This window comes from Drosophila obscura, unplaced genomic scaffold (genome assembly GCF_018151105.1).
Source record: "Drosophila obscura isolate BZ-5 IFL unplaced genomic scaffold, ASM1815110v1 contig_150, whole genome shotgun sequence".
Lineage (NCBI taxonomy): Eukaryota > Metazoa > Arthropoda > Insecta > Diptera > Drosophilidae > Drosophila > Drosophila obscura.
Window position 1 is genome coordinate 5,200,407 of NW_024542736.1, and position 18,936 is coordinate 5,219,342.

The 18,936-nt window shown below is 43.4% G+C and overlaps 2 protein-coding genes and 1 long non-coding RNA gene across 3 annotated transcripts; 2 read left to right on the forward strand and 1 right to left on the reverse strand.

Annotated features, from left to right (window-relative positions):
• The first annotated feature begins 1,444 nt into the window (after positions 1 to 1,444).
• Positions 1,445 to 7,033, forward strand: LOC111068650. The gene is made up of 4 exons (XM_022358299.2): positions 1,445 to 1,761; positions 5,360 to 5,812; positions 5,910 to 5,997; positions 6,095 to 7,033. Exons 1-4 carry the CDS (start codon positions 1,647 to 1,649, stop codon positions 6,288 to 6,290), a joined length of 852 nt encoding a protein of 283 aa, XP_022213991.2. The 5' UTR covers positions 1,445 to 1,646; the 3' UTR covers positions 6,291 to 7,033.
• A 4,719-nt stretch (positions 7,034 to 11,752) lies between these two features.
• LOC111067338 lies at positions 11,753 to 16,350 on the forward strand. Its single transcript, XM_041591761.1, has 9 exons — positions 11,753 to 11,789; positions 11,897 to 12,807; positions 12,870 to 13,008; positions 13,067 to 13,202; positions 13,486 to 13,531; positions 14,759 to 14,852; positions 14,925 to 15,841; positions 15,904 to 16,042; positions 16,100 to 16,350. The coding sequence occupies exons 2-9, from the start codon at positions 11,902 to 11,904 to the stop codon at positions 16,234 to 16,236; spliced, it is 2,514 nt and encodes an 837-aa protein (XP_041447695.1). The 5' UTR covers positions 11,753 to 11,789; positions 11,897 to 11,901; the 3' UTR covers positions 16,237 to 16,350.
• A 463-nt stretch (positions 16,351 to 16,813) lies between these two features.
• On the reverse strand, positions 16,814 to 18,823 carry LOC111069385. The gene is made up of 3 exons (XR_005967474.1): positions 18,147 to 18,823; positions 17,443 to 17,689; positions 16,814 to 17,297 (listed from the first exon to the last, which is right to left on the reverse strand). It is a non-coding gene; the product is annotated as an uncharacterized LOC111069385 (long non-coding RNA).
• Between the last annotated feature and the right edge of the window lie 113 nt (positions 18,824 to 18,936).

The following is an 18,936-nucleotide window of genomic DNA, read 5'->3' on the forward strand; positions in this document are numbered from 1 at the left end:
AGTGCATAATTTATGTGGCAAAAGTTTGCGTAACATGCGAGTATCCGAAAGTTCAAACGCCAAATCATTTGGATCCGTTTGGACTCATTCGTTGTGACTTTGGCACGTACCAAATGAATTTGTAATGCTGCTGGTGGTAGTGCCAAAAGTTCAGAGCACAATTTGTGGCAATTTGAATTGTTGAACGTCAACTCTCCGATTAAATAATTCATTGCAACTATAATATGCGCACTAAGGTGGCCTCCGCCCTCCCTCTCATACGTGGGACAACATTATAAAGGGACTCTCTATGGTATCAGTATCGTGTTACCTCGAACAATGCCAAGGAACAAAAGCGCTGACCCGAAACTGACTCATCAAATCACTGCTGATGGCTATGGCTGGTCCTGGTCCTGCTCCTGCTCCTGTGGCATGTGGCCAGACATTTGTCGAGCGGCATTAAAGTTGAGAGCGCTTTAAGAGCACAGAGCGCGTGCAGCAAATAAACGCATTGAGACGAAGCCAAATGCGAGGCGACACTTCGCAGGGCATGAACTGTTGTTGCGCTCCGCCTCCTGCACTTGCACTTGACTGCTAATGGTGCGAGAGTAGGTGGGTGGATACCCCTTAATTTGCCCGACTAAGGGTACAACGTTCAACTGACAGAAGGTGGGAGGAAACAGTCGTAAAGACCTCTACGTAAAGGTAAACAAATGCCATGCCGATGACAATCAGAGTTTTTCCTGGGCCGGGAGGTCTGCTCCGGCTGAATACCATTTGCGAGTACCAGGTATCCTCGAGTCTAGATATCTTCAGCACCCTTCGTTCCTGCTTTGTTTGCGTAGGAAAGCGTTAACCATAAAGTGGAAACTTTGCTGCGGATGCATGTGTTGCCAGCAGTTAAGTTGAATGGCGTTCGGGTGCGTGTCGTGGGGCATTTCCGCTTCCACAGAGTCACAGAACCCGACGTCGCCGTCGCCGTCGCCGTCACCGTCTAATTGAGCAGCGCAGCCCGATAAGATGCATATAAAACTTTAAACACTGTCTGTCTGCGAAATGAGGGACAACTATGTTGTATCCGGTTCCGGTTTTGCATGATTGATAGGCATTTTAGAGGCTCCGGATCGGACTGACAGCTGGCTTCAATCGGGCGTATTACGGTGACGGGGGTTATGTCAACACGGCGCATACGTAATCAAATATTAAACAAAACAAATTATGAGCTGCCAGCGGACGCAGACCCACAACATGCAACTGTTGACGAAGGTCAAGTTTAGCGTTTACCCAGCCCCAAGGGGCGGGTGGGACACAAAGTGAGCAGTCCACGACGTAAGGCCTTACGTTACGGGGAGAGCCCAAAGCAGAAAACTCTCACTCTCTCTCAACACTCACTTTCTCTGTGGGAGAGAGAGAGAGCTATAAAATGCGAGTCCCGAGGCGGGTTCCCGTCAGTTGGCTGAAGACATCGACACAACACGGTCGTCAGCAGTGCTCGGCAATCGCTCCTCGTGAGTTCTCGTCCTGGTCGTTGTCGTCGTCGCTTATCGTGTCCGAGGTAGCACAGTGTCTATATTTCGCTTATCAGCGAAATGCCGTCGGTGCGGCATTGTCCATAGCATACTTCTCCGCGTTGCCACATATCAAAGAAAACACTAAAAATATTGAAAATGTTTTGGATTCTACGCCGCACGGGCGCCGCCAACTTCTTCAACTCCCTCAACAACAACTGCAGCTTCTCCAGGAACAATTCGAACGGAGGTAACCACAGCAACAGCACACAAGGTAAATCGCTGATGGACAGCAATTAGTTTGCTGCAGGAGTCCGCCATTAATTAGGATGATTAATCAATTATTGGTTTCGTCGGTAATTAATATAATTGCGGCTCAAACTTTTGGATTGGATGGATGCAAAGATTATAATAATTATCAATGGAATGCAAGTTTTCGAAAGCATAAACAGATTCTTGTGCAGCCTCCAGAAAGGATTGTTAAGGGAAGTTTCATCGAGGAAGTTTATGCAAAAGGGTAAAAGAAAGGGAAAAGATCTGGGGCTGAACTATGTACACGGGAGTGGCAGACAATTATTTTGTTGGCATCTTTAAATTTCATCCATGAGAAATACGAAAAAAATAACAGCAAATATAAGTACATTTGTTGTCATCAGATTATCTGCAGCTCAGATTGAGCCTCGTGCCAAATTCTTAATGAAAGTTTAAGAGCCTTAAAGGTATTTGCTTTAAATGCAAATCATGTTCCAGCTAAATCCCGGCTTCCATTCGTAAGCCCAACTCAGACTCGTTATCAGAACAAGTTAATTAAAATTCTCGAAATGACTTGTGGAACCCTGGCACATATGTACGAGTATATGGCACAGGCACTCGCACTCGTATTGTTTTCCTTTATCGCTAGCGAATGGTGCTTCACCAGAGAATATCTAGGGGTAACACAAAAAGTGGGGGTAACACCAAAGTAAAGTAAATAAAATTGGGGAGATCCTAGAAACCTACGCAATAATGAGCCTCCGCACGTGTCAGAACCTAAACGTGGCACGGATGTGACTGTCGGAAAATAAAACACTTTGGGCTTTCGGTCCCCAGATGCTATTGTCTAGGCGCTAAATCTCACACCCACACAGGATATAGGGAGTAGATAGAAAGAGGCATCCCGGAGGCAAGTCATCCACATTTTTGGTTGATTTTTGTTGCTTTGTTCGATTTTTCCTGCATTGTCTGCGCAGTGTCCGATCAAACATAAAATCCCCCACGGCTTATAGCGCCCAGAAATCTCTCAATTTGTATATCCGGCCAATACACATACTCGTCTGTGCATATCAATTTGTTGGTGCACGTGGAACAAATTAAAAGCAAACACGGCCAAATGGCAATTAAAATTTTAGCCACAATTTGAAATAGTTTCACCAACATTCCTGGCTCGGGGCAGGCAATCTGCTTTCCATAATTTTAGCCAGACTGCATTTGTTTTAGTTTTTCAATTAATTAGTCGATTAGTTAAAGGATTTTAAAAGCGGATTAGCTGAGTTGCTGTTAAATCCATTCGAAGCCCTGCTGATTGCTTGTTGAAATCTCCCCAAAGGCAGCTGTGCCGTATGCTCAAAGCTCTACCTTAAAGGCTTCGGCTGAATATTATTTACAGCTCTATAGAGCAGAGCCGTGAAGTAAACTATTACTATTCCCTGAAGAAATTACTGAAACCATTTACTTCGTCAAAGAAATTCACTGATTTCAAATTAAATTAAAGTATTTTTAAAAATTTCGTTTCCAATAATTGTTAACCTTTCCGCACATTCAAAATGGCCATTATTCACTTTACAAGTCCGCCAACATTTTGCGCCATTAATGGCAATGCACAAATTGTTATTTTTTCGAACGCTTTCGCCAAATGGGAAATTTAATCAGAAAAATTACATTTACCAAGTTGAACAAATGCCAACAACATGTAGGGCGGCAGACGCGCCCTTAAGCTTTTGTCAACATACAATGTAAATTGTCCTCACACATCCTCAACATGAGCAGAAGGAGACAGGACAGGGTGGGGGTGAATGAAACTTGTAAATCTGTTATGCAAATGCTGGAGCAACATATGGCAGCAGCATTAACCGATAATTATGACAGCCATTTGTCATTGATAATAATGCGTTTGTCCATTCAATTTGTGAAAACTGCTGCGAGGCGAGGCGAGAGGAGAAGGAGAAGCGAGCGAAATTGTAAAACAAGCAACGGCAATTAGTATGTGTGTGTGTGTGCCTGCGTGTGTTTGCATATCTATGTGTATCCAATTAGCTGTGGTTACAGCAAAATGTTTACTTTGTTTTTTTGTAATTTTATACTCTTGCAGAGGGTGTTACGATATTGAGCAAATATTTGCAATGAACAGAAAAAAGAAGTTAACTATGCAAAGCGGACAAGATCATATAGTCATTGCCATTCTCATAGGAATGAAAGATCTTCCGGGGATGCAAGTCTACGGCTCTTGAAGCTCTCGCTGTGTTGGCTTTCCCTGTTCATTGGCGCTCTCTCTTTGGCTGCAGGCATCATTAGCTCTGGGTGCTCGTCTCCCAGACAACCGAAATGATAGCAACAACAACAACAAGAACATATTATAAATTATGGTTGGCATTTTCTTGTTCTCTGTAAATATGTATCTTGGGTCTCAGCAGGAGAAGAATTATTAGGCATTTATCTGGCGTATTAATAACGCTGGCCCCCCTGTCTGTTGTTTGGGCCATGATTTATATTTTGTTGCCGGCGGGCGGCATCATTTGTAATAATTTGTGCTGTAATTCTAAAGCAAAATCGAGAGAAACTTTTATCTCGGCGAGATTACAGTCCACTGTGGATTTTCTTGCTAAACTTTAAGGCGTCCTCTTCCGTTCCGTTCTGTTCCGTTCACTCGCATTTTGTGTCATAAATTTTCATCGCAAACACACACTCCGTCCCAGACCAGACAGCGCGGTAAACATTGCTTTTAAGGTCTGCAACATACGTTTTGGCACCCCGACTCTGGTGGGATTCGGGATGGGATGGTAGTGCACAATTTGACGATAAAATTGAGTTTCACTCAGCGCCATCTCCATCCTTGCCTCTCTGCATCCCAACCGCGTCCATGCGGTCTTTTTTGTTTGGGTTTCTGCTGGTCACACTTTTAATATTCGTGCTCGCTCCTTGGTCGGGGAGCAAACACAACTGGAACGGACAACAAGCGAACCACTAAACGATGTTTGCAAAGGATTCGCCGTGGAGTTTATATTCGTTCGGTTTCTCATTAGGAACCATTCTCAAAGTAGATTTCGATTCTTTACAACTATTTAAACACTTGTGCTTTGGTTTACTTAAACACAATTGGGCTTTACCAAGAAATGGGAATTTCGTGTCGTCACGTATACGCATTGTTGAACCCGATTGCAATGCCAAGCAGCAGCGAGTCAAGCCCACATAATGAGCTGCTAATGAGACCTCGAATGGCCAACTGGTCATAAAAATCCAACACACTCGTGCCATTAATTTTTGGGCCGTAAATGAAAGGTTTATAGTATTCTAGAGTCAGGAAACTATTTACGGTACTTTCCCCTCCAATCACACACAATACCCACAATAAATCGCATTTTATCACTTCACGGCTTTCGAGGAAAGGCAGGCAGAGAATGAATGGGGCAAAGGAGAAACATTTTTGTTCCAGTGACAAGCGAAGGCCACACAAAGGCCTCCATAAATTGTCAGCTGCATTGAGGAGCATTTCCCAATTCCCCATATGTGGCAAAGACAAAGAAAGTGGCGCAGAAAAGTAGACAATTTAAGAGGAGACACGGCAAGTTTTATCAATATCCTCCAGTCATGAATTTTCTCCCCTTATTTTATGGCAGACAAATATGTGAAGCGTCCCCCACGGAAGGCATACGGACGACTCAGTGCCGAGGCCGACGATGTCGTGTCAATGGGCCACAAAATCGATGATCCGTTCGATGAGCTAGACGACTTTGAAATGCTTGGAGGAAACTCCAGTGCCGGCTGCAGCAGCCATGCCAACAATGGCAATGGAGAGCCACCAGGTGAAGCCAATGCCAACGTCAATGTCAACGCGAATGGGAATGGGAATGGCAGTCTGTCACTTTTAGCTTGCACGGACGCCGATTGTCAGGGCAACTTTGTGGTGGAGAGCGCCCTGTGCGAGCTGGGGCTGTGCCACGCCAAAGGAAAAACATCAAAGGAGCTGGCCGCTGCTGCTGCTGGGGGCACATCCACATCGAAGGAGATTAACGAAAACACAATAAGTCGACTGCATGCCCTGGCCATGGCTGACGATGACGATGACTACGGTGAGTGCTGGGTCCGTGTGGCATAATGGCCAACCGATGAGCCAGAGTAGAGAGAGTGCACAGAGAGAGAGTCAATTTCAATCCCTTCCACTTTCAGATGAGTCGCTTACCTGCAACGTGTGCGACCGGGCTTTCCATTGTCACCGTCAACTTGCATCGCACCAGCAGAAGAAACGTCACTTTGGGTAAGGGGAAATGCACTTAATTAAGCCAGCTAACGATGACGCTGACGTTCTCACTTTTCGTTCTCTTGTTTTGCACGGCTTTGTATCTGCTCCACAGTTGCAGTGGCTGCGACAGTTTGTTTCCCTCGCTAATGCTGCTGGAGCACCACAAGGAGGAGTTCGAGCACTGGAGCGATGAGGAGATGGGACGACGCGTCTGCTGTCGACGCAATCGATGCGACGATGATTACTTCACAGACACCGACTCCTTCATCAGCGATGCGGAGAGCGAGGATCTGGAGAGGCTGTTGTAGGGCGTGCCACGGACAAAAAGCAGCCAAGCCCCTGAGGCGACTGTGATGGTGGGTGGCTGGAGGGCAGACAGTGGCATTGACAGAGGTAAACTAAATTTAAATTAGTCTCCTCCGGATGGGGCCGTGCCCCAATGCTACGTAGACGGAGAGGCTTACTTACGGTGGCGTCCAGCGGCGACGCAAGAATGGATGGACAATCGGCTGGCTCAGGCTCAGGCTCTGGCCCTGTTGGATAATGAAGATTGACGCTGGGGCGGACCCAGGGTTGGGCTTGTCGCCCTAATGAAAATGAATTAAACCCCAATCTGGCAAAACAATGAGAGACGTTGGCAAAAACCAAAGAAAACAAACATAAATTACTTTTAGACTGTGTTGTCGCTAAATGAAACCCCAAACATTGAAGCAAACTCACGAGAGAGCATATTGTATTTTTAGAGTTCAACTACGAGACCCTTAGACAGGGTCTAAAAACCAAGTTATAGTACATAAATTTAAATATAAATATAAACATAAATATATGTATGTATATGGGTATATCTTTGTGTGTGTACGACGAGTATTATGAGCTAGTCGAATACGAAAATCCATAAATGGAAATCATATCATAAAATGCATATGTCTAAACCCCTTCCCCGTCCCCCTCCACAACCCCAAAAACCGCGAAATGCAAACCTATTTACGACGAAGAAATGAAACCAAAACGTATTTTTCAATAAATAAAACTGTGTAAATCGAAATCGAAAACGAAAACATTTCTGCAATCTCGTTTCCCTCATTAAGAATCGCATGAATTATTACAAATGATTGCCAGACACTTAAGGAAAATGGCCAACAATTAAAATTTCAGATTCAGATTCCGCTGCCAGCGCCCCAAGTATGCAACAATCTACACCACCCACCGACACACACACACAAACACACAGAGTGTAAGACGGACAAATACAACACCCCGAGAATAATGCCCCGTGGACATTTCTTAAATTATTCAGCGGGTGGGGGGTGGCTTTATTGTGGCATCATTAAAACTTGATTGACTTGGCGATGAGCGTATAAAGTGGGCGGTGGGCGGGCGGCACGGGGCTGAAATCACCGCTAGGCTCTTAAGGAGCGAAAAACTCTTGCGCCCGACCTCAAGGCCAGCTAAATTATTTCCGCCGCAAAAGTTCAATGTTAACCCTGAAACTTCTATGGATAATTCTATACATTCTTCCAAGTATTTTCCGAGGCTGGTCGAGAATCTTAATGGAATTTGAGAAAAGTTTGCATGCCCACACTCCTTTGATATGTTGGCAGCAGCACCAGCTGATAAATCAGCTTTCAGTAATCAGTAAATGTTAAATAATCTGATTATTTATTCACAAATATTGAACAATTCTCTTCCTTTAATGCCGCTGTACAAAACAATCATGCAATACATGCATACATATGTATGTACATACATTTTACTTAGCCATTTCACACATTGAAATCCCTAGCCGCTTTCGGACTTAAATCATTAAATTAATTACTTCAGCTCCTAAGCCAATTTGGAACTTTAATTTTGCTAAGCTTTTCATCAGGTCAGTTTAAAAGGTTTTTGTTTTATACTTAAATTGTGTGTGATAATTGGGTCGAGCTATGGCTTGAAACAAGTCTCCTAAGCCCTCTTGCATTTACATAGATTAAGTGAAAGAGAATTGTATATTTTTGTGATTTTTGATGATGACTTATGCCGGAAGAGAAACTCACCAACGGAAGATGAATGATGTTGGTAGGGGGTAGGGGGACAGTCGGGACAGCAAAGATGTATTTTCCCTTACAGATAAGTAAATTCATTTCTTATGCTCGACCAGAGCGGTAAATGAAGTGGAGTCGAGACGTGGCCTTGGGATATTCATGGCAGGCACGTAAAACGGATTAGGAGAAACTTTTCCCAGGCGCCAGGCGTAAATCCTGGACTGGCATTCATTTGCCCATTTCCCGACTGCAGCCTGATCTGATTGATGCTCCTGTGAAATCAAAAGACGGGGCGGAGGCGGGATCGGGACTGGTATGCAAACAAAAGTACGTAATGTTTTAGGGATGCTTGGTCGAGGATATGGATCCATATGGTCAGCCAACCCTGTGTTTGTATTATTTTCAGTGTTTGGGTGTGTGTGTGTGTTCATTTGACATTTTGATGGATGCAAAGGCATAAAAGGCTCTCCTCTTGCTGACCAACAGAGCTCTACATTCCACTCCACTCCTGTCTTGTATAAGCATTAAATTTTGATTTGATTTTATTACGGCACTCGTAAACATTTTATGTGTACATCATACGCACTGTTGGCCAGCCAGCCAGCCAGCCAGCCATTTACATAAAAGCCAACAGATATACATACGCATGGACAAAAACCACAGAGCAGCGAAATGTTTGTGTGGCTTCATATTAAAAGTCGCTTCCAGGGGCCAGTCGAGAGCACAAATTTACATAAAGCATTAAGTGTACTTTTAGCAGATGGTTCCCCGGATCCTAGGTACGGCAAATGGACAAGGGCATGAACCCGACCTTGGACATGCCACAAATTGCATCGAATTGATTAGTGCAGCAGGAGTAGGAGAGGCTATGCAGCATTAAAATTTCATTCTCCGCAAGTCCTCTTAAAATGCATTAAGGCCTGTCAAAAGAAACAGAAAAGCTATCTGGCTGCCCGCCTGCATTACCATCCAAAATGCAGAGAGGCAACGGCGAAGGTGAAGGCGGCTCTGCAGAGCTCTGGTTGGGAGCCACTTTTTTTTTGTTGCATGCCAATCAGGGCAATTTGTTACGTGGCAAATTGAGTTTGAGCTGGAAAGCAGTCTAAGCTCTTTTGCGTGCCTTGCAAGGACGAGTAGCAAGGCAGCCATTAGCTAATTAAGACGCTCCAAGCGGCTTTCATACGCCGCCCACCCAACCACACCCCCCACACAAACACACACATTGCAAGAAACCGCAGACAAAAGACTTTCGAGGCGCCACAAGCGACAACAAAAAGCAGAATTGTGGCAGGCACCAAATTTCACACATTACAAAACTTTGTAGAGCCAAAAAAAAAATATAGAAATTAAGGCGAAACTATAAAAGATAGAGGAACGAAAAGTTTCTCTCTCATTAAATGGGAAGACGTATTCCTGGAATTTTTGGGAGAAAAGAGAAGGATACGTTTTGGGAGAAATTATCCCTGGGGGTGCATTAAATTTGCTCTCCAAATTCAGCTTAAACTAACTAACTAGCCTAGCTGTTATTTCCAAAAATTGTAGTTGATATAATTGAAAGGAAAACATTCCGGGAAATCAGATCAGTAGTTTATTGAGGGAAACTCTTTTAATTATCTTTCGTTTTGTAGTTGTAGACTTGCGGGTATAGTTTATACTTTTCAGAAGAACAAAAGTTTCACACTAAGCACACATCCCCAAGCACTACCAACTCATTCACATAGCCAAAGTACATTTTCCACGAACTTCATCCGGCTGTTGCCTATGCAATTTCCAAGGCTCTTGTCTAAAATCAAAGGCAACCACAAAGATTTCCACAAATCGTGGCTATTTTTAGGCTCTAATTTATGTTGCCGCTGCCACGCCCCAGCGCCTCGTAAAGTCAATTAAAAACTGCTGACTGTCAGCGCCGTTTGGTGGAGCATATTGGGATTGGGTATGCTCGTACTCGTATGATAATTGTTGGCGCAAAGCAGGAAGAGCGACACATTGGGTTAATTAAAACTTGGAAACTTGTTCACTACGGAAAGAAAGGAAAGAGTGGATAGGAGTGGAGTGGAGTGGAGTGTAGGATGAAAAGGTAATTTCAATTTCCTTTCACACATCTGTAGGCCTCAGGGGGTTAGTTGTGTCGTTGCTAATCAGCCATGTGAGTGAGTGAGTGAGTGGATGTGTGTGTGGGAGATATACTCAGTTATATGTAGCATAGACCGCCCCCCTATCCACCTGCCTCTTGCTATCCATGAATGTAAAATGTAGACGTGTTCATAAAAAGTTTCCTCAGTGTTCGTTCACACATACAAGTTCATGGGGGTATGGGCATCCATGTGTGTATCTAACTGTAATGTCTGATAATTGAAAACAAGCTGGCAGATACCCATACCCGCAGATGGGGGAGCTCGTATCGTGGCAAAGAAGCTGCCAAAGTAGCAACTGCAAGTGGCTCAAGAGCCCAACACGATTCCTCCCCCTTCTGTTGATAGTTGTATCTACATTCCACAGCTCCGGGACTCAGAGGAGCCTCTATTAATGGCAGAGCTGTGTACATTAAAGTTGTCCTTCAGCTTCGTTGATAGTTGCGCTTTGGATGGAATTGGGTCTTCAACGGAGCAAATATTAGCTGTGAGCACAGCTCAACGGAGATAGAATATTGACAAATATTTGATTTACTTAAGGAAGCACTTGGCACAGCACCGAAGGATGAACACCTACCTGACAACCTTTGTGGGAGGGGAGTGGAGTGGAGTGCCCTGCCAGATGGATACACTGCACAAATTCCGAATGCTGGAAGTGCTTCGCTCTCTATTTTGGAGACGATTTCTTCCGCATTTTTTTGACATTTTTTTCATAATTTTAAAACCTATTTTGTAGACCAAATAAAACTTAAGGATAGTTATTTTTTTTATATGCGTATAAAAAATGGGAAACGTTAGGTTAAGTCTTCATTGTGGATCTCTCTCTTAGCTTTGACTAGGAATACTAGCCCATTTTCACTTTACCGCACGAATTTTTAATTCAATTTATTCGACAATTTATTTTTAGGTAATGTTCCACCATGTCGGCAGGGAGCCTGACGACATTTGTCACGTCGTTGTACAGCCGCAGAGAGAGCATATTTTGTCATGTCAGATGACATTTATCACAGCAGCAGCAGCAGCAACAAAAATATCCGGAGCATCCACACCAGACGCAAGAGTATCAAGGGGGGAGGAGAATCAGGAGCAGCAAAAAAAAAAGTATTGACAAATATCAATTTGATGCAGTGGCAAGCGTTTTTCGTCTACTGGCAATATGATAAGCAGCATTTGGCTGACGCTGATTGATGACAGAATTGCGCGGGCGTCAGTCCAAAAGTGAATTTTAGCTCCCTCTTGCTCCCTGTCTCTCCACCTCTCACTGCAACATAAAAAAAAACGGCGTTCCCTCTCTAAAATTCTTTGATTGATGTGTAAATTGATGTACTCATTAAATCAGTGCGCTAACATATTGTGTGCCGTGCCCCTATTTTCAGGCATGAAACAACTAAATGTCATCCGGCGTCTAGGCCAATCCCAATTAGATTTGCTGATTAGTTTTAGTTGCATAATGGTCTGCAGGCCGGGCCACATGAGGTGAGAATATGTACAGTATGCAGCGACGCGAAGGGTCTGTGCAAAGTTTCCGAAAAATAGCTTCATAATAAGAACTAGGATGGATGGCCATCCACACACCCGATGCATTCTTGAAGCTCCTCTCGTCACAGGGAACGATTAAATTACAATTCTACGGGTATAAAAGAACAATACGGTACTCGGCTTATTCATTCAGCTTCATCATGATGGGTAGGAGACCCACACACCAGCAAAGCTCTCGCCATTACTCTAACCAATCCTCTGATCTGTCCCTCTCCCCAGCATCCATGTACGCGCTCACCGTTCTGCTCTTTTTGGGATCTCCTCACTACAGTTCCGCAGGCGACAGCATGTTTGCCTTAAAGCTGTTCGGAGAGCTGGCCAAGGCAAATTCTCTTCAGAATATCGTATTCTCACCGTCGTCAATCAGAACAGCGCTTGCCATGGCCTACATGGGCTCCGAAGGCACCACTGAGGAGGAGCTAAAGAAGACCCTTTCACTGGAAGGAGCCGACAAGAACGAGGTGGCCCAAGGATTTGCTCAGCTTTTGGCTAAGGGACAAAACCCGATTATTCCCGAGGGAAGGTTTCAATCTCAGTTCAGCTATGCCAACCGTATCTACGTGGCCGAAAAGTTCGTGCTTGATCAGGCCTATCAAGGATTGGTGGGTAAATACTTCAACGCACCCGCCGAGAATGTAAATTTCGGAGACAGCGTGAAAGTGTCCCAGAAAATCAATTCCTGGGTGGAAGAGAAGACCCATCATCTAATCAAAGACCTCGTTAGCCCCGACTCACTCACCCCTGACACTGCCGCCATTCTGATCAATGCGATCTATTTCAATGCCCATTGGGTAAAGGATTTCATTGAGTCCAATACGAAGCTACAAGACTTTGTGTCCTACGATGGGGTGAGGGTGAAGACGAGCACCATGTATCAGAGGGAGTTTTTTAGGTACGCCGAGTTGCCCTCTCTGAAGGCCAAGGCATTAGAAATGACCTACGAAAACACAAACATTGTGTTTCTTATCATTCTGCCTTTAGAGGAGCAGGGACTGAGTGCACTCGAGGAGAAGCTTAGTGGAGTGGACCTGAACGAGATTAGTTCGCAGTTGAAATCAGAGCTCGTGCAGGTACAGCTGCCCAAATTCAAGCTAGAGTTCGATGTCTCCCTGGTGCCAGTCCTGAGGAAGGTGACTATGTGATGGAGGGGCAGCTGGACTGCGGTTAATTAACCGATTGATAATTCATTCAGCTGGGTCTAGAGACCATGTTCAGTGACAGAGCCAATTTTAAAAGCCTTGCCCAGGGCCCTAACTTGAAGATCTCTGATGTGGTGCACAAGGCCTTTATCGATGTGAACGAGCAAGGAACCACTGCCGCTGCCGCCACCAGTGAGTCGAACCCAGTAACGATTTGAGAACTTTAGTGACTGACGTCTATTCATGGCAGCTGTGAAGATGGTGGTAAAATCGAGCTGGTTATATGACGGGCCGACATATAATTTCATCGTTGATCATCCCTTTTTTTTCGCCATCAAAGACGAGCAGAGCACCTTCTTTCTGGGTCACGTTACCCGGCCAAATTAGTAACAGCTTAATAGTATTTTTAACTGCAGCTGTGGATCCATGCACTTATATATAGATTTGTAGTGTGACCGCTTGCGTAAGCTGTTAATAAATATCATCTTAGTCGCAAGAAGATTTGCTGATTAGTTTCAGTTGCATAAAGCTCTGCGAGCCTGGCAATGTGACGAGGGAATATATAGGGGAAGGGCACTTGAACAGTAAGCGAATGCTACTGATCTGAGTATTGTCAGTCATATTAGTTTTTGTGCTTATAATGAGCAAAAACCGGATTTGGTTTAGAAGCTGTGAGCATAATAAAAATGATTCGAAAAAAAACGAGAAGGAACGTGTGAGTCGCGACTCTACTTATACCTGTACTCAGTCAGTATATACATATTTTAGCTTATGATTTCTTAAAATTTTAAAATTAAACAAAAAAATTTTACATTTTACATTTTTTTGCTACATTTGCATCTACATCTAACATATACTAACATGTAGATTACACATGTACCATTTAGATTCTATAACACCTCCACTAGAGGGCGCTCGCGTACATGACGAGGCAGTGTGTGCGAGCGAGAAAGAGAATGAATAGCGGATCTCTGTCTGAAGTAGGCGGGGGAAGCAACCGAAAATTAATTTCTTCATTCTGTCAATAATTATAATCCGATCTGATTCAGATTCGGCAATCTGGTAGATATGGTCATTCTCTACGATACTGCGCTTTCAGTTTGATCGTATCTTTAAAAATGTGCCTGCCACAGATTTTCGTTCTTTGTGTGGGCGAAATTTTGTCATACACTTGTAGCAGTGTGATATCACATGAGTCTGGAAACCAAATTTGGTTGCCCTAGCTCTTATAGTCTCTGAGATCCAGCCGACCAACAAGACGAACAGACGGACAGACGGACAGACAGACATAGCTCTATCGACTCGGCTATTGATGCTGATCAAGAATATATATACTTTATGGGGTCGGAAACGTTTCCTTCTCTGCGTTACACACATCCACTTTTACCACAAATCTAATATACCCCTTAACACTTTTTTGAGTACGGGTATAAAAATTATTTGTTTTATTTTTTGAGTGCTATGAGTACATTGAAAAGTCTCATTTTTGTTTGTGCTTTATGCCAGTAAAGGCTCCTAAAATAAAAAAAAAACTTTTATTTTCTCTGTATTTGTGGTGACTCCCTTTCATATTTTTTTTCATTTAAAGTGAATTTATGTACACAACACGGTACAACTTAATTTCGAAAAATTATCACTTCACCACATGTTTAATAACCATTTTTTATACGAAGGAATCAAATTAGTTTTTTTCGCTGACAGTTACCTAAGACATCTAGCTTTAAATTGGTACTTACACATATGTTTGTATGAAACTGTGTCTACACCCATTGCCCTTCCTCTACTACTTATGAAGCGATGCGAAGGGTCTGTGCTAGATTGCAAAGAGACAGGATAAGGCTAAGAATTGCTCCGTTCTCTGCGTTGGAAATTATCAATCAAATTTTACAAAATAAAGATTTAGATTCAGAGACGAACCCACCCACCCTATGCATTCTTGAAGCTCCTCTCGTCACAGAGAACGATTAAATTACAATTCTACGGGTATAAAAGAACAATACGGTACTCGGCTTATTCATTCAGCTTCATCATGATGGGTAGGAGACCCACACACCAGCAAAGCTCTCGCCATTACTCTAACCAATCCTCTGATCTGTCCCTCTCCCCAGCATCCATGTACGCGCTCACCGTTCTGCTCTTTTTGGTATCTCCTCTCTACAGTTCCGCAGGCGACAGCATGTTTGCCTTAAAGCTGTTCGGAGAGCTGGCCAAGGCTAATTCAGAATATTATTATTATCTTCAGAATATCGTATTCTCACCGTCGTCAATCAGAACAGCGCTTGCCATGACCTACATGGGCTCCGAAGGCACCACTGAGGAGGAGCTAAAGAAGACCCTTTCACTGGAAGGATCTGACAAGATCGAGGTGGCCCAAGGATTTGCTCAACTTTTGGTCAAGGGAGAAATACCCAAGGGAATTTTTGAACCTCAGTTCAGCTATGCCAACCGTATCTACGTGGCCGAGAAGTTCGTGCTTGCTCAGGCCTATCAAGGATTGGTGGGTAAATACTTCAAAACACCCGCAGAGAATGTGAATTTCGGAGACAGCGTGAAAGTGTCCCAGAGAATCAATTCCTGGGTGGAAGCAAAGACCCATCATCAAATCAAAGACCTCGTTAGCCCCGACTCACTCACCCCTGACACTGCCGCCATTCTGATCAATGCGATCTATTTCAAAGCCAACTGGGTAAACAGGTTCTCCGAAGCCATTACGAAAGACCACGATTTTGTGTCCTACGATGGGTTGAAAGTAAAGACGAATACCATGTTTCAGTGGGAGTTTTTTAGGTACGCTGAGTTGCCCTCTCTGAAGGCCAAGGCATTGGAAATGCCTTACAAAGGCACGAACATTGTGTTCCTTATCATTCTGCCTTTAGAGGAGCAGGGACTGGGTGCACTCGAGGAGAAGCTTAGTGGAGTGGACCTGAACGAGATTAGTTCGCAGTTGAAATCAGAGCACGTGCAGCTGCAGCTGCCCAAATTCAAGCTAGAGTTCGATGTCTCCCTGGTGCCAGTCCTGAGGAAGGTGACTATGTGATGGAGGGGCAGCTGGACGGCGGCTAATTAACCGATTGATAATAAATTCAGCTGGGTCTAGAGACCATGTTCAGTGACAGTGCCAATTTTAAAAGCCTAGCGCAGGGCCCTAACTTGAAGATCTCTGATGTGGTGCACAAGGCCTTTATCGATGTGAACGAGCAAGGAACCACTGCCGCTGCCGCCACCGGTGAGTCGAACCAAGTAAGATTTGAGAACTTTAGTGACTAACGTCTTTTCATGGCAGCTGTGAAGACGGTGTTTGTATCGGGCCAGATACATAAAGGACCGACATATCCCTTCATCGTTGATCATCCCTTTTTTTTCGCCATCAAAGACGAGCAGAGCACCTTCTTTCTGGGTCACGTTACCCGGCCAAATTAGTAACAGCTTAATAGTATTTTTAACTGCAGCTGTGGATCCATGCACTTATATATAGATTTGTAGTGTGACCGCTTGCGTAAGCTGTTAATAAATATCATCTTCGTCGCAAGAAGATTTGCTGATTAGTTTCAGTTGCATGGGGCTCTCGCTCACGCTTTCTCTTTTCGCTTTTTCTTGCTAAACTTTGCTGTAATCGATACGTTAGCGTAAATATTGCAGCATACTTTCTGGCGGGCACATTAAAACATTAAAGCTTTATGCGGCTCTCTAGTTCTGGTTTCCTTGCACTAAGTAGCTAGCGAACCATATCGATTAGATTTACACACTCGGGGCTGTGGGATTTCCGATAGATTTAATTCTCCTGTATATCCTTTCAGCGAGTTCAAATTTCTATGACTTCATCTCTGAAACATGCCCATCACCATCTCGAACGTCTCCCTCAGCGTGCAGGCCTCTGCAAGGGTATTAAAAAACGAAACAAAATTTCAATTTATTTTCAAGAGCACAGAGGGCAAGAAGGAGCCACCGCCAGACTGTGAGACTGTGGCTTTCGCATCACATTTAACTTTTCCCGCCTTATATTTTATTCAAATGGTTCCACATTATTATTTTCTTTTATTTTGTTTTTGTTGTGTGCTTGTGCTTGAGATGCTTGAGTGCCTGACATTTTCACATTTTGCTGCCGTTAAAACCAAATTGCAGGAGAAAACACGAAGCAGGAATGCCTGCCATTATTCTCAGGCCTCTGCTCCATCTATTAGAATGAGCCTGCCTGCCTCTCCTCCACATCCACTGCCACCTCCTCCGAGGAGCTACGCTTCTCCAATTGTGGATTCCTCTCCCTGTATTTGCGGGTCAAAAGTTTTCAACGACCATTAGGCAGATCTCGTGTGCAGCCCAATTTGGACACCATTTCATTTCGGACAAGCGCTCAGGTGCTAAGCCTCTGGTGTAATGAGATTTCCCCTCTGCACAGTCGGATCAGCAGGGGAACAAGTTCAACTTATAAGTGAATTTAAAGTGAGACCGCATCGCCAAAGTTTGTGCCGGGCCCGTCGTCTCTGTGGCCATTAATTGAGTTACACGGAGAGCACCAGGCAACGAAATTTCATTACGCATACGACCCGTTGCATGACCAGCCATATGAAAGGAGGAAAGGCAAAGTTTGCTGCAAACGTCATTAGTTTTAATAACATTTAAACAAACCAAAATAAGCCGACGGAGCCGCAAAGCCACACAAACAGTCTGCTGGCTTGTCCTTGGCAGCCATAACATTTGTTTAGGCCCGTCCGCCTCTGAAATTAATGAGGAATGACATTCGCATTTAGTGCTTCATTGCACTCCACTCAACCTCCGATTTGCCACGTGTCCAGAGCCAGAGGATTGCTGCCTCACCGACTGCCACGTGCCAGCCAAAATTGAGTTAATTCAATTACTCACCTAATCTCCAGGCCTTTTTGTACATTTTTATCGAGTTGGCGCAAACCAAATTTAAACGAAAATTAAATTTATAACGAAATTATTAATAAAATGAATTGCACAGAAATTGGATAATATTCTGATAATATTCTGATAATATTCATGGCAAGTGAAGGTTTAATTTCTCTCACTATTCATGGCTTTCGAAATTCGATGTATTATTTAAAAATCGAATTAAATTAAGTGCTATTTCCTGAGTGTTTACAAAACTTTTCTATCTAAATTAAATCGGACTGTCATAATCAATTCAAGCAAATCTTTTCTGACCCAAGCCTGAGAATCGGACTGGCAATCGGCAAAAGTAATTTGCATAATTAGTGAGAAAGTGACTCGAGAGCAAAGAAAAGAAAAAAAAACCGTTGAATAAATATTGTGCATAAATTATGGGAATAAATACACAAGAGTCCAGTAAATGTGTTAATTTGACTTACCAAAACTTTGCTCTGTGTGCAATTTTTTTGTTGGCCAACTTTCTAAATTAATGCGTGTACACATAAATAAATTTCTGTTTATTCTCCGCCATTTTGTGCTGCCGTCCATTTTGGCAACGCGTTTGGTTTTCTGGTTTTCTAATGTTCGTTTTCATCGTTCGCATCGCTTTTCTGAATTTTTCTGTATTTATTTTGCTCGCTGTGCCTTTGTTTTCCTTTCCTGTTTGCGCTTCAATTAACAACAACTTGTTACAGGCGCAAATTGAACTTAAGCTCTCTCAAATTTAAATAAATAAAATAAATGCCGTGCTAAATAAAAAAATTTAAGCCGAGAAAAAAAGCGAACAAAATACTCGTATCTAACGCCAGTCGGCGGATGAGTATGTTTTCCATTTTATCTTGGTTTGTGGTTTCGCAAATACGTACTCGTTTTGGTAGGCGGGTGTTAATTTCGTTGGAATTTATTTTTCGGTTTTACAGCAGTTACAGGTGCCGCTCACACGGCTATATCGAAAGATGGAGATACAAAAATGGAGAATTCAGATGTAGATACATAGTGGAACAGAGTGTGGGGAAACTGTCACAGGCCACGCCCAGCAGTTGGGAAATTTTATTGCGTGTTTGTTTTCCAGAAAAATCATGGAAATTGAATTAAATTTCATTACCTGACTAACCAAACATTGATACAAACTTGATTTCATTCTCTGTGAAAAATTGTTTAAACAAATTTTTACTTACTTTTCCATTCATCGTTTCAAATTTTGTTCAATTAAAAAACCATCGTTTCACA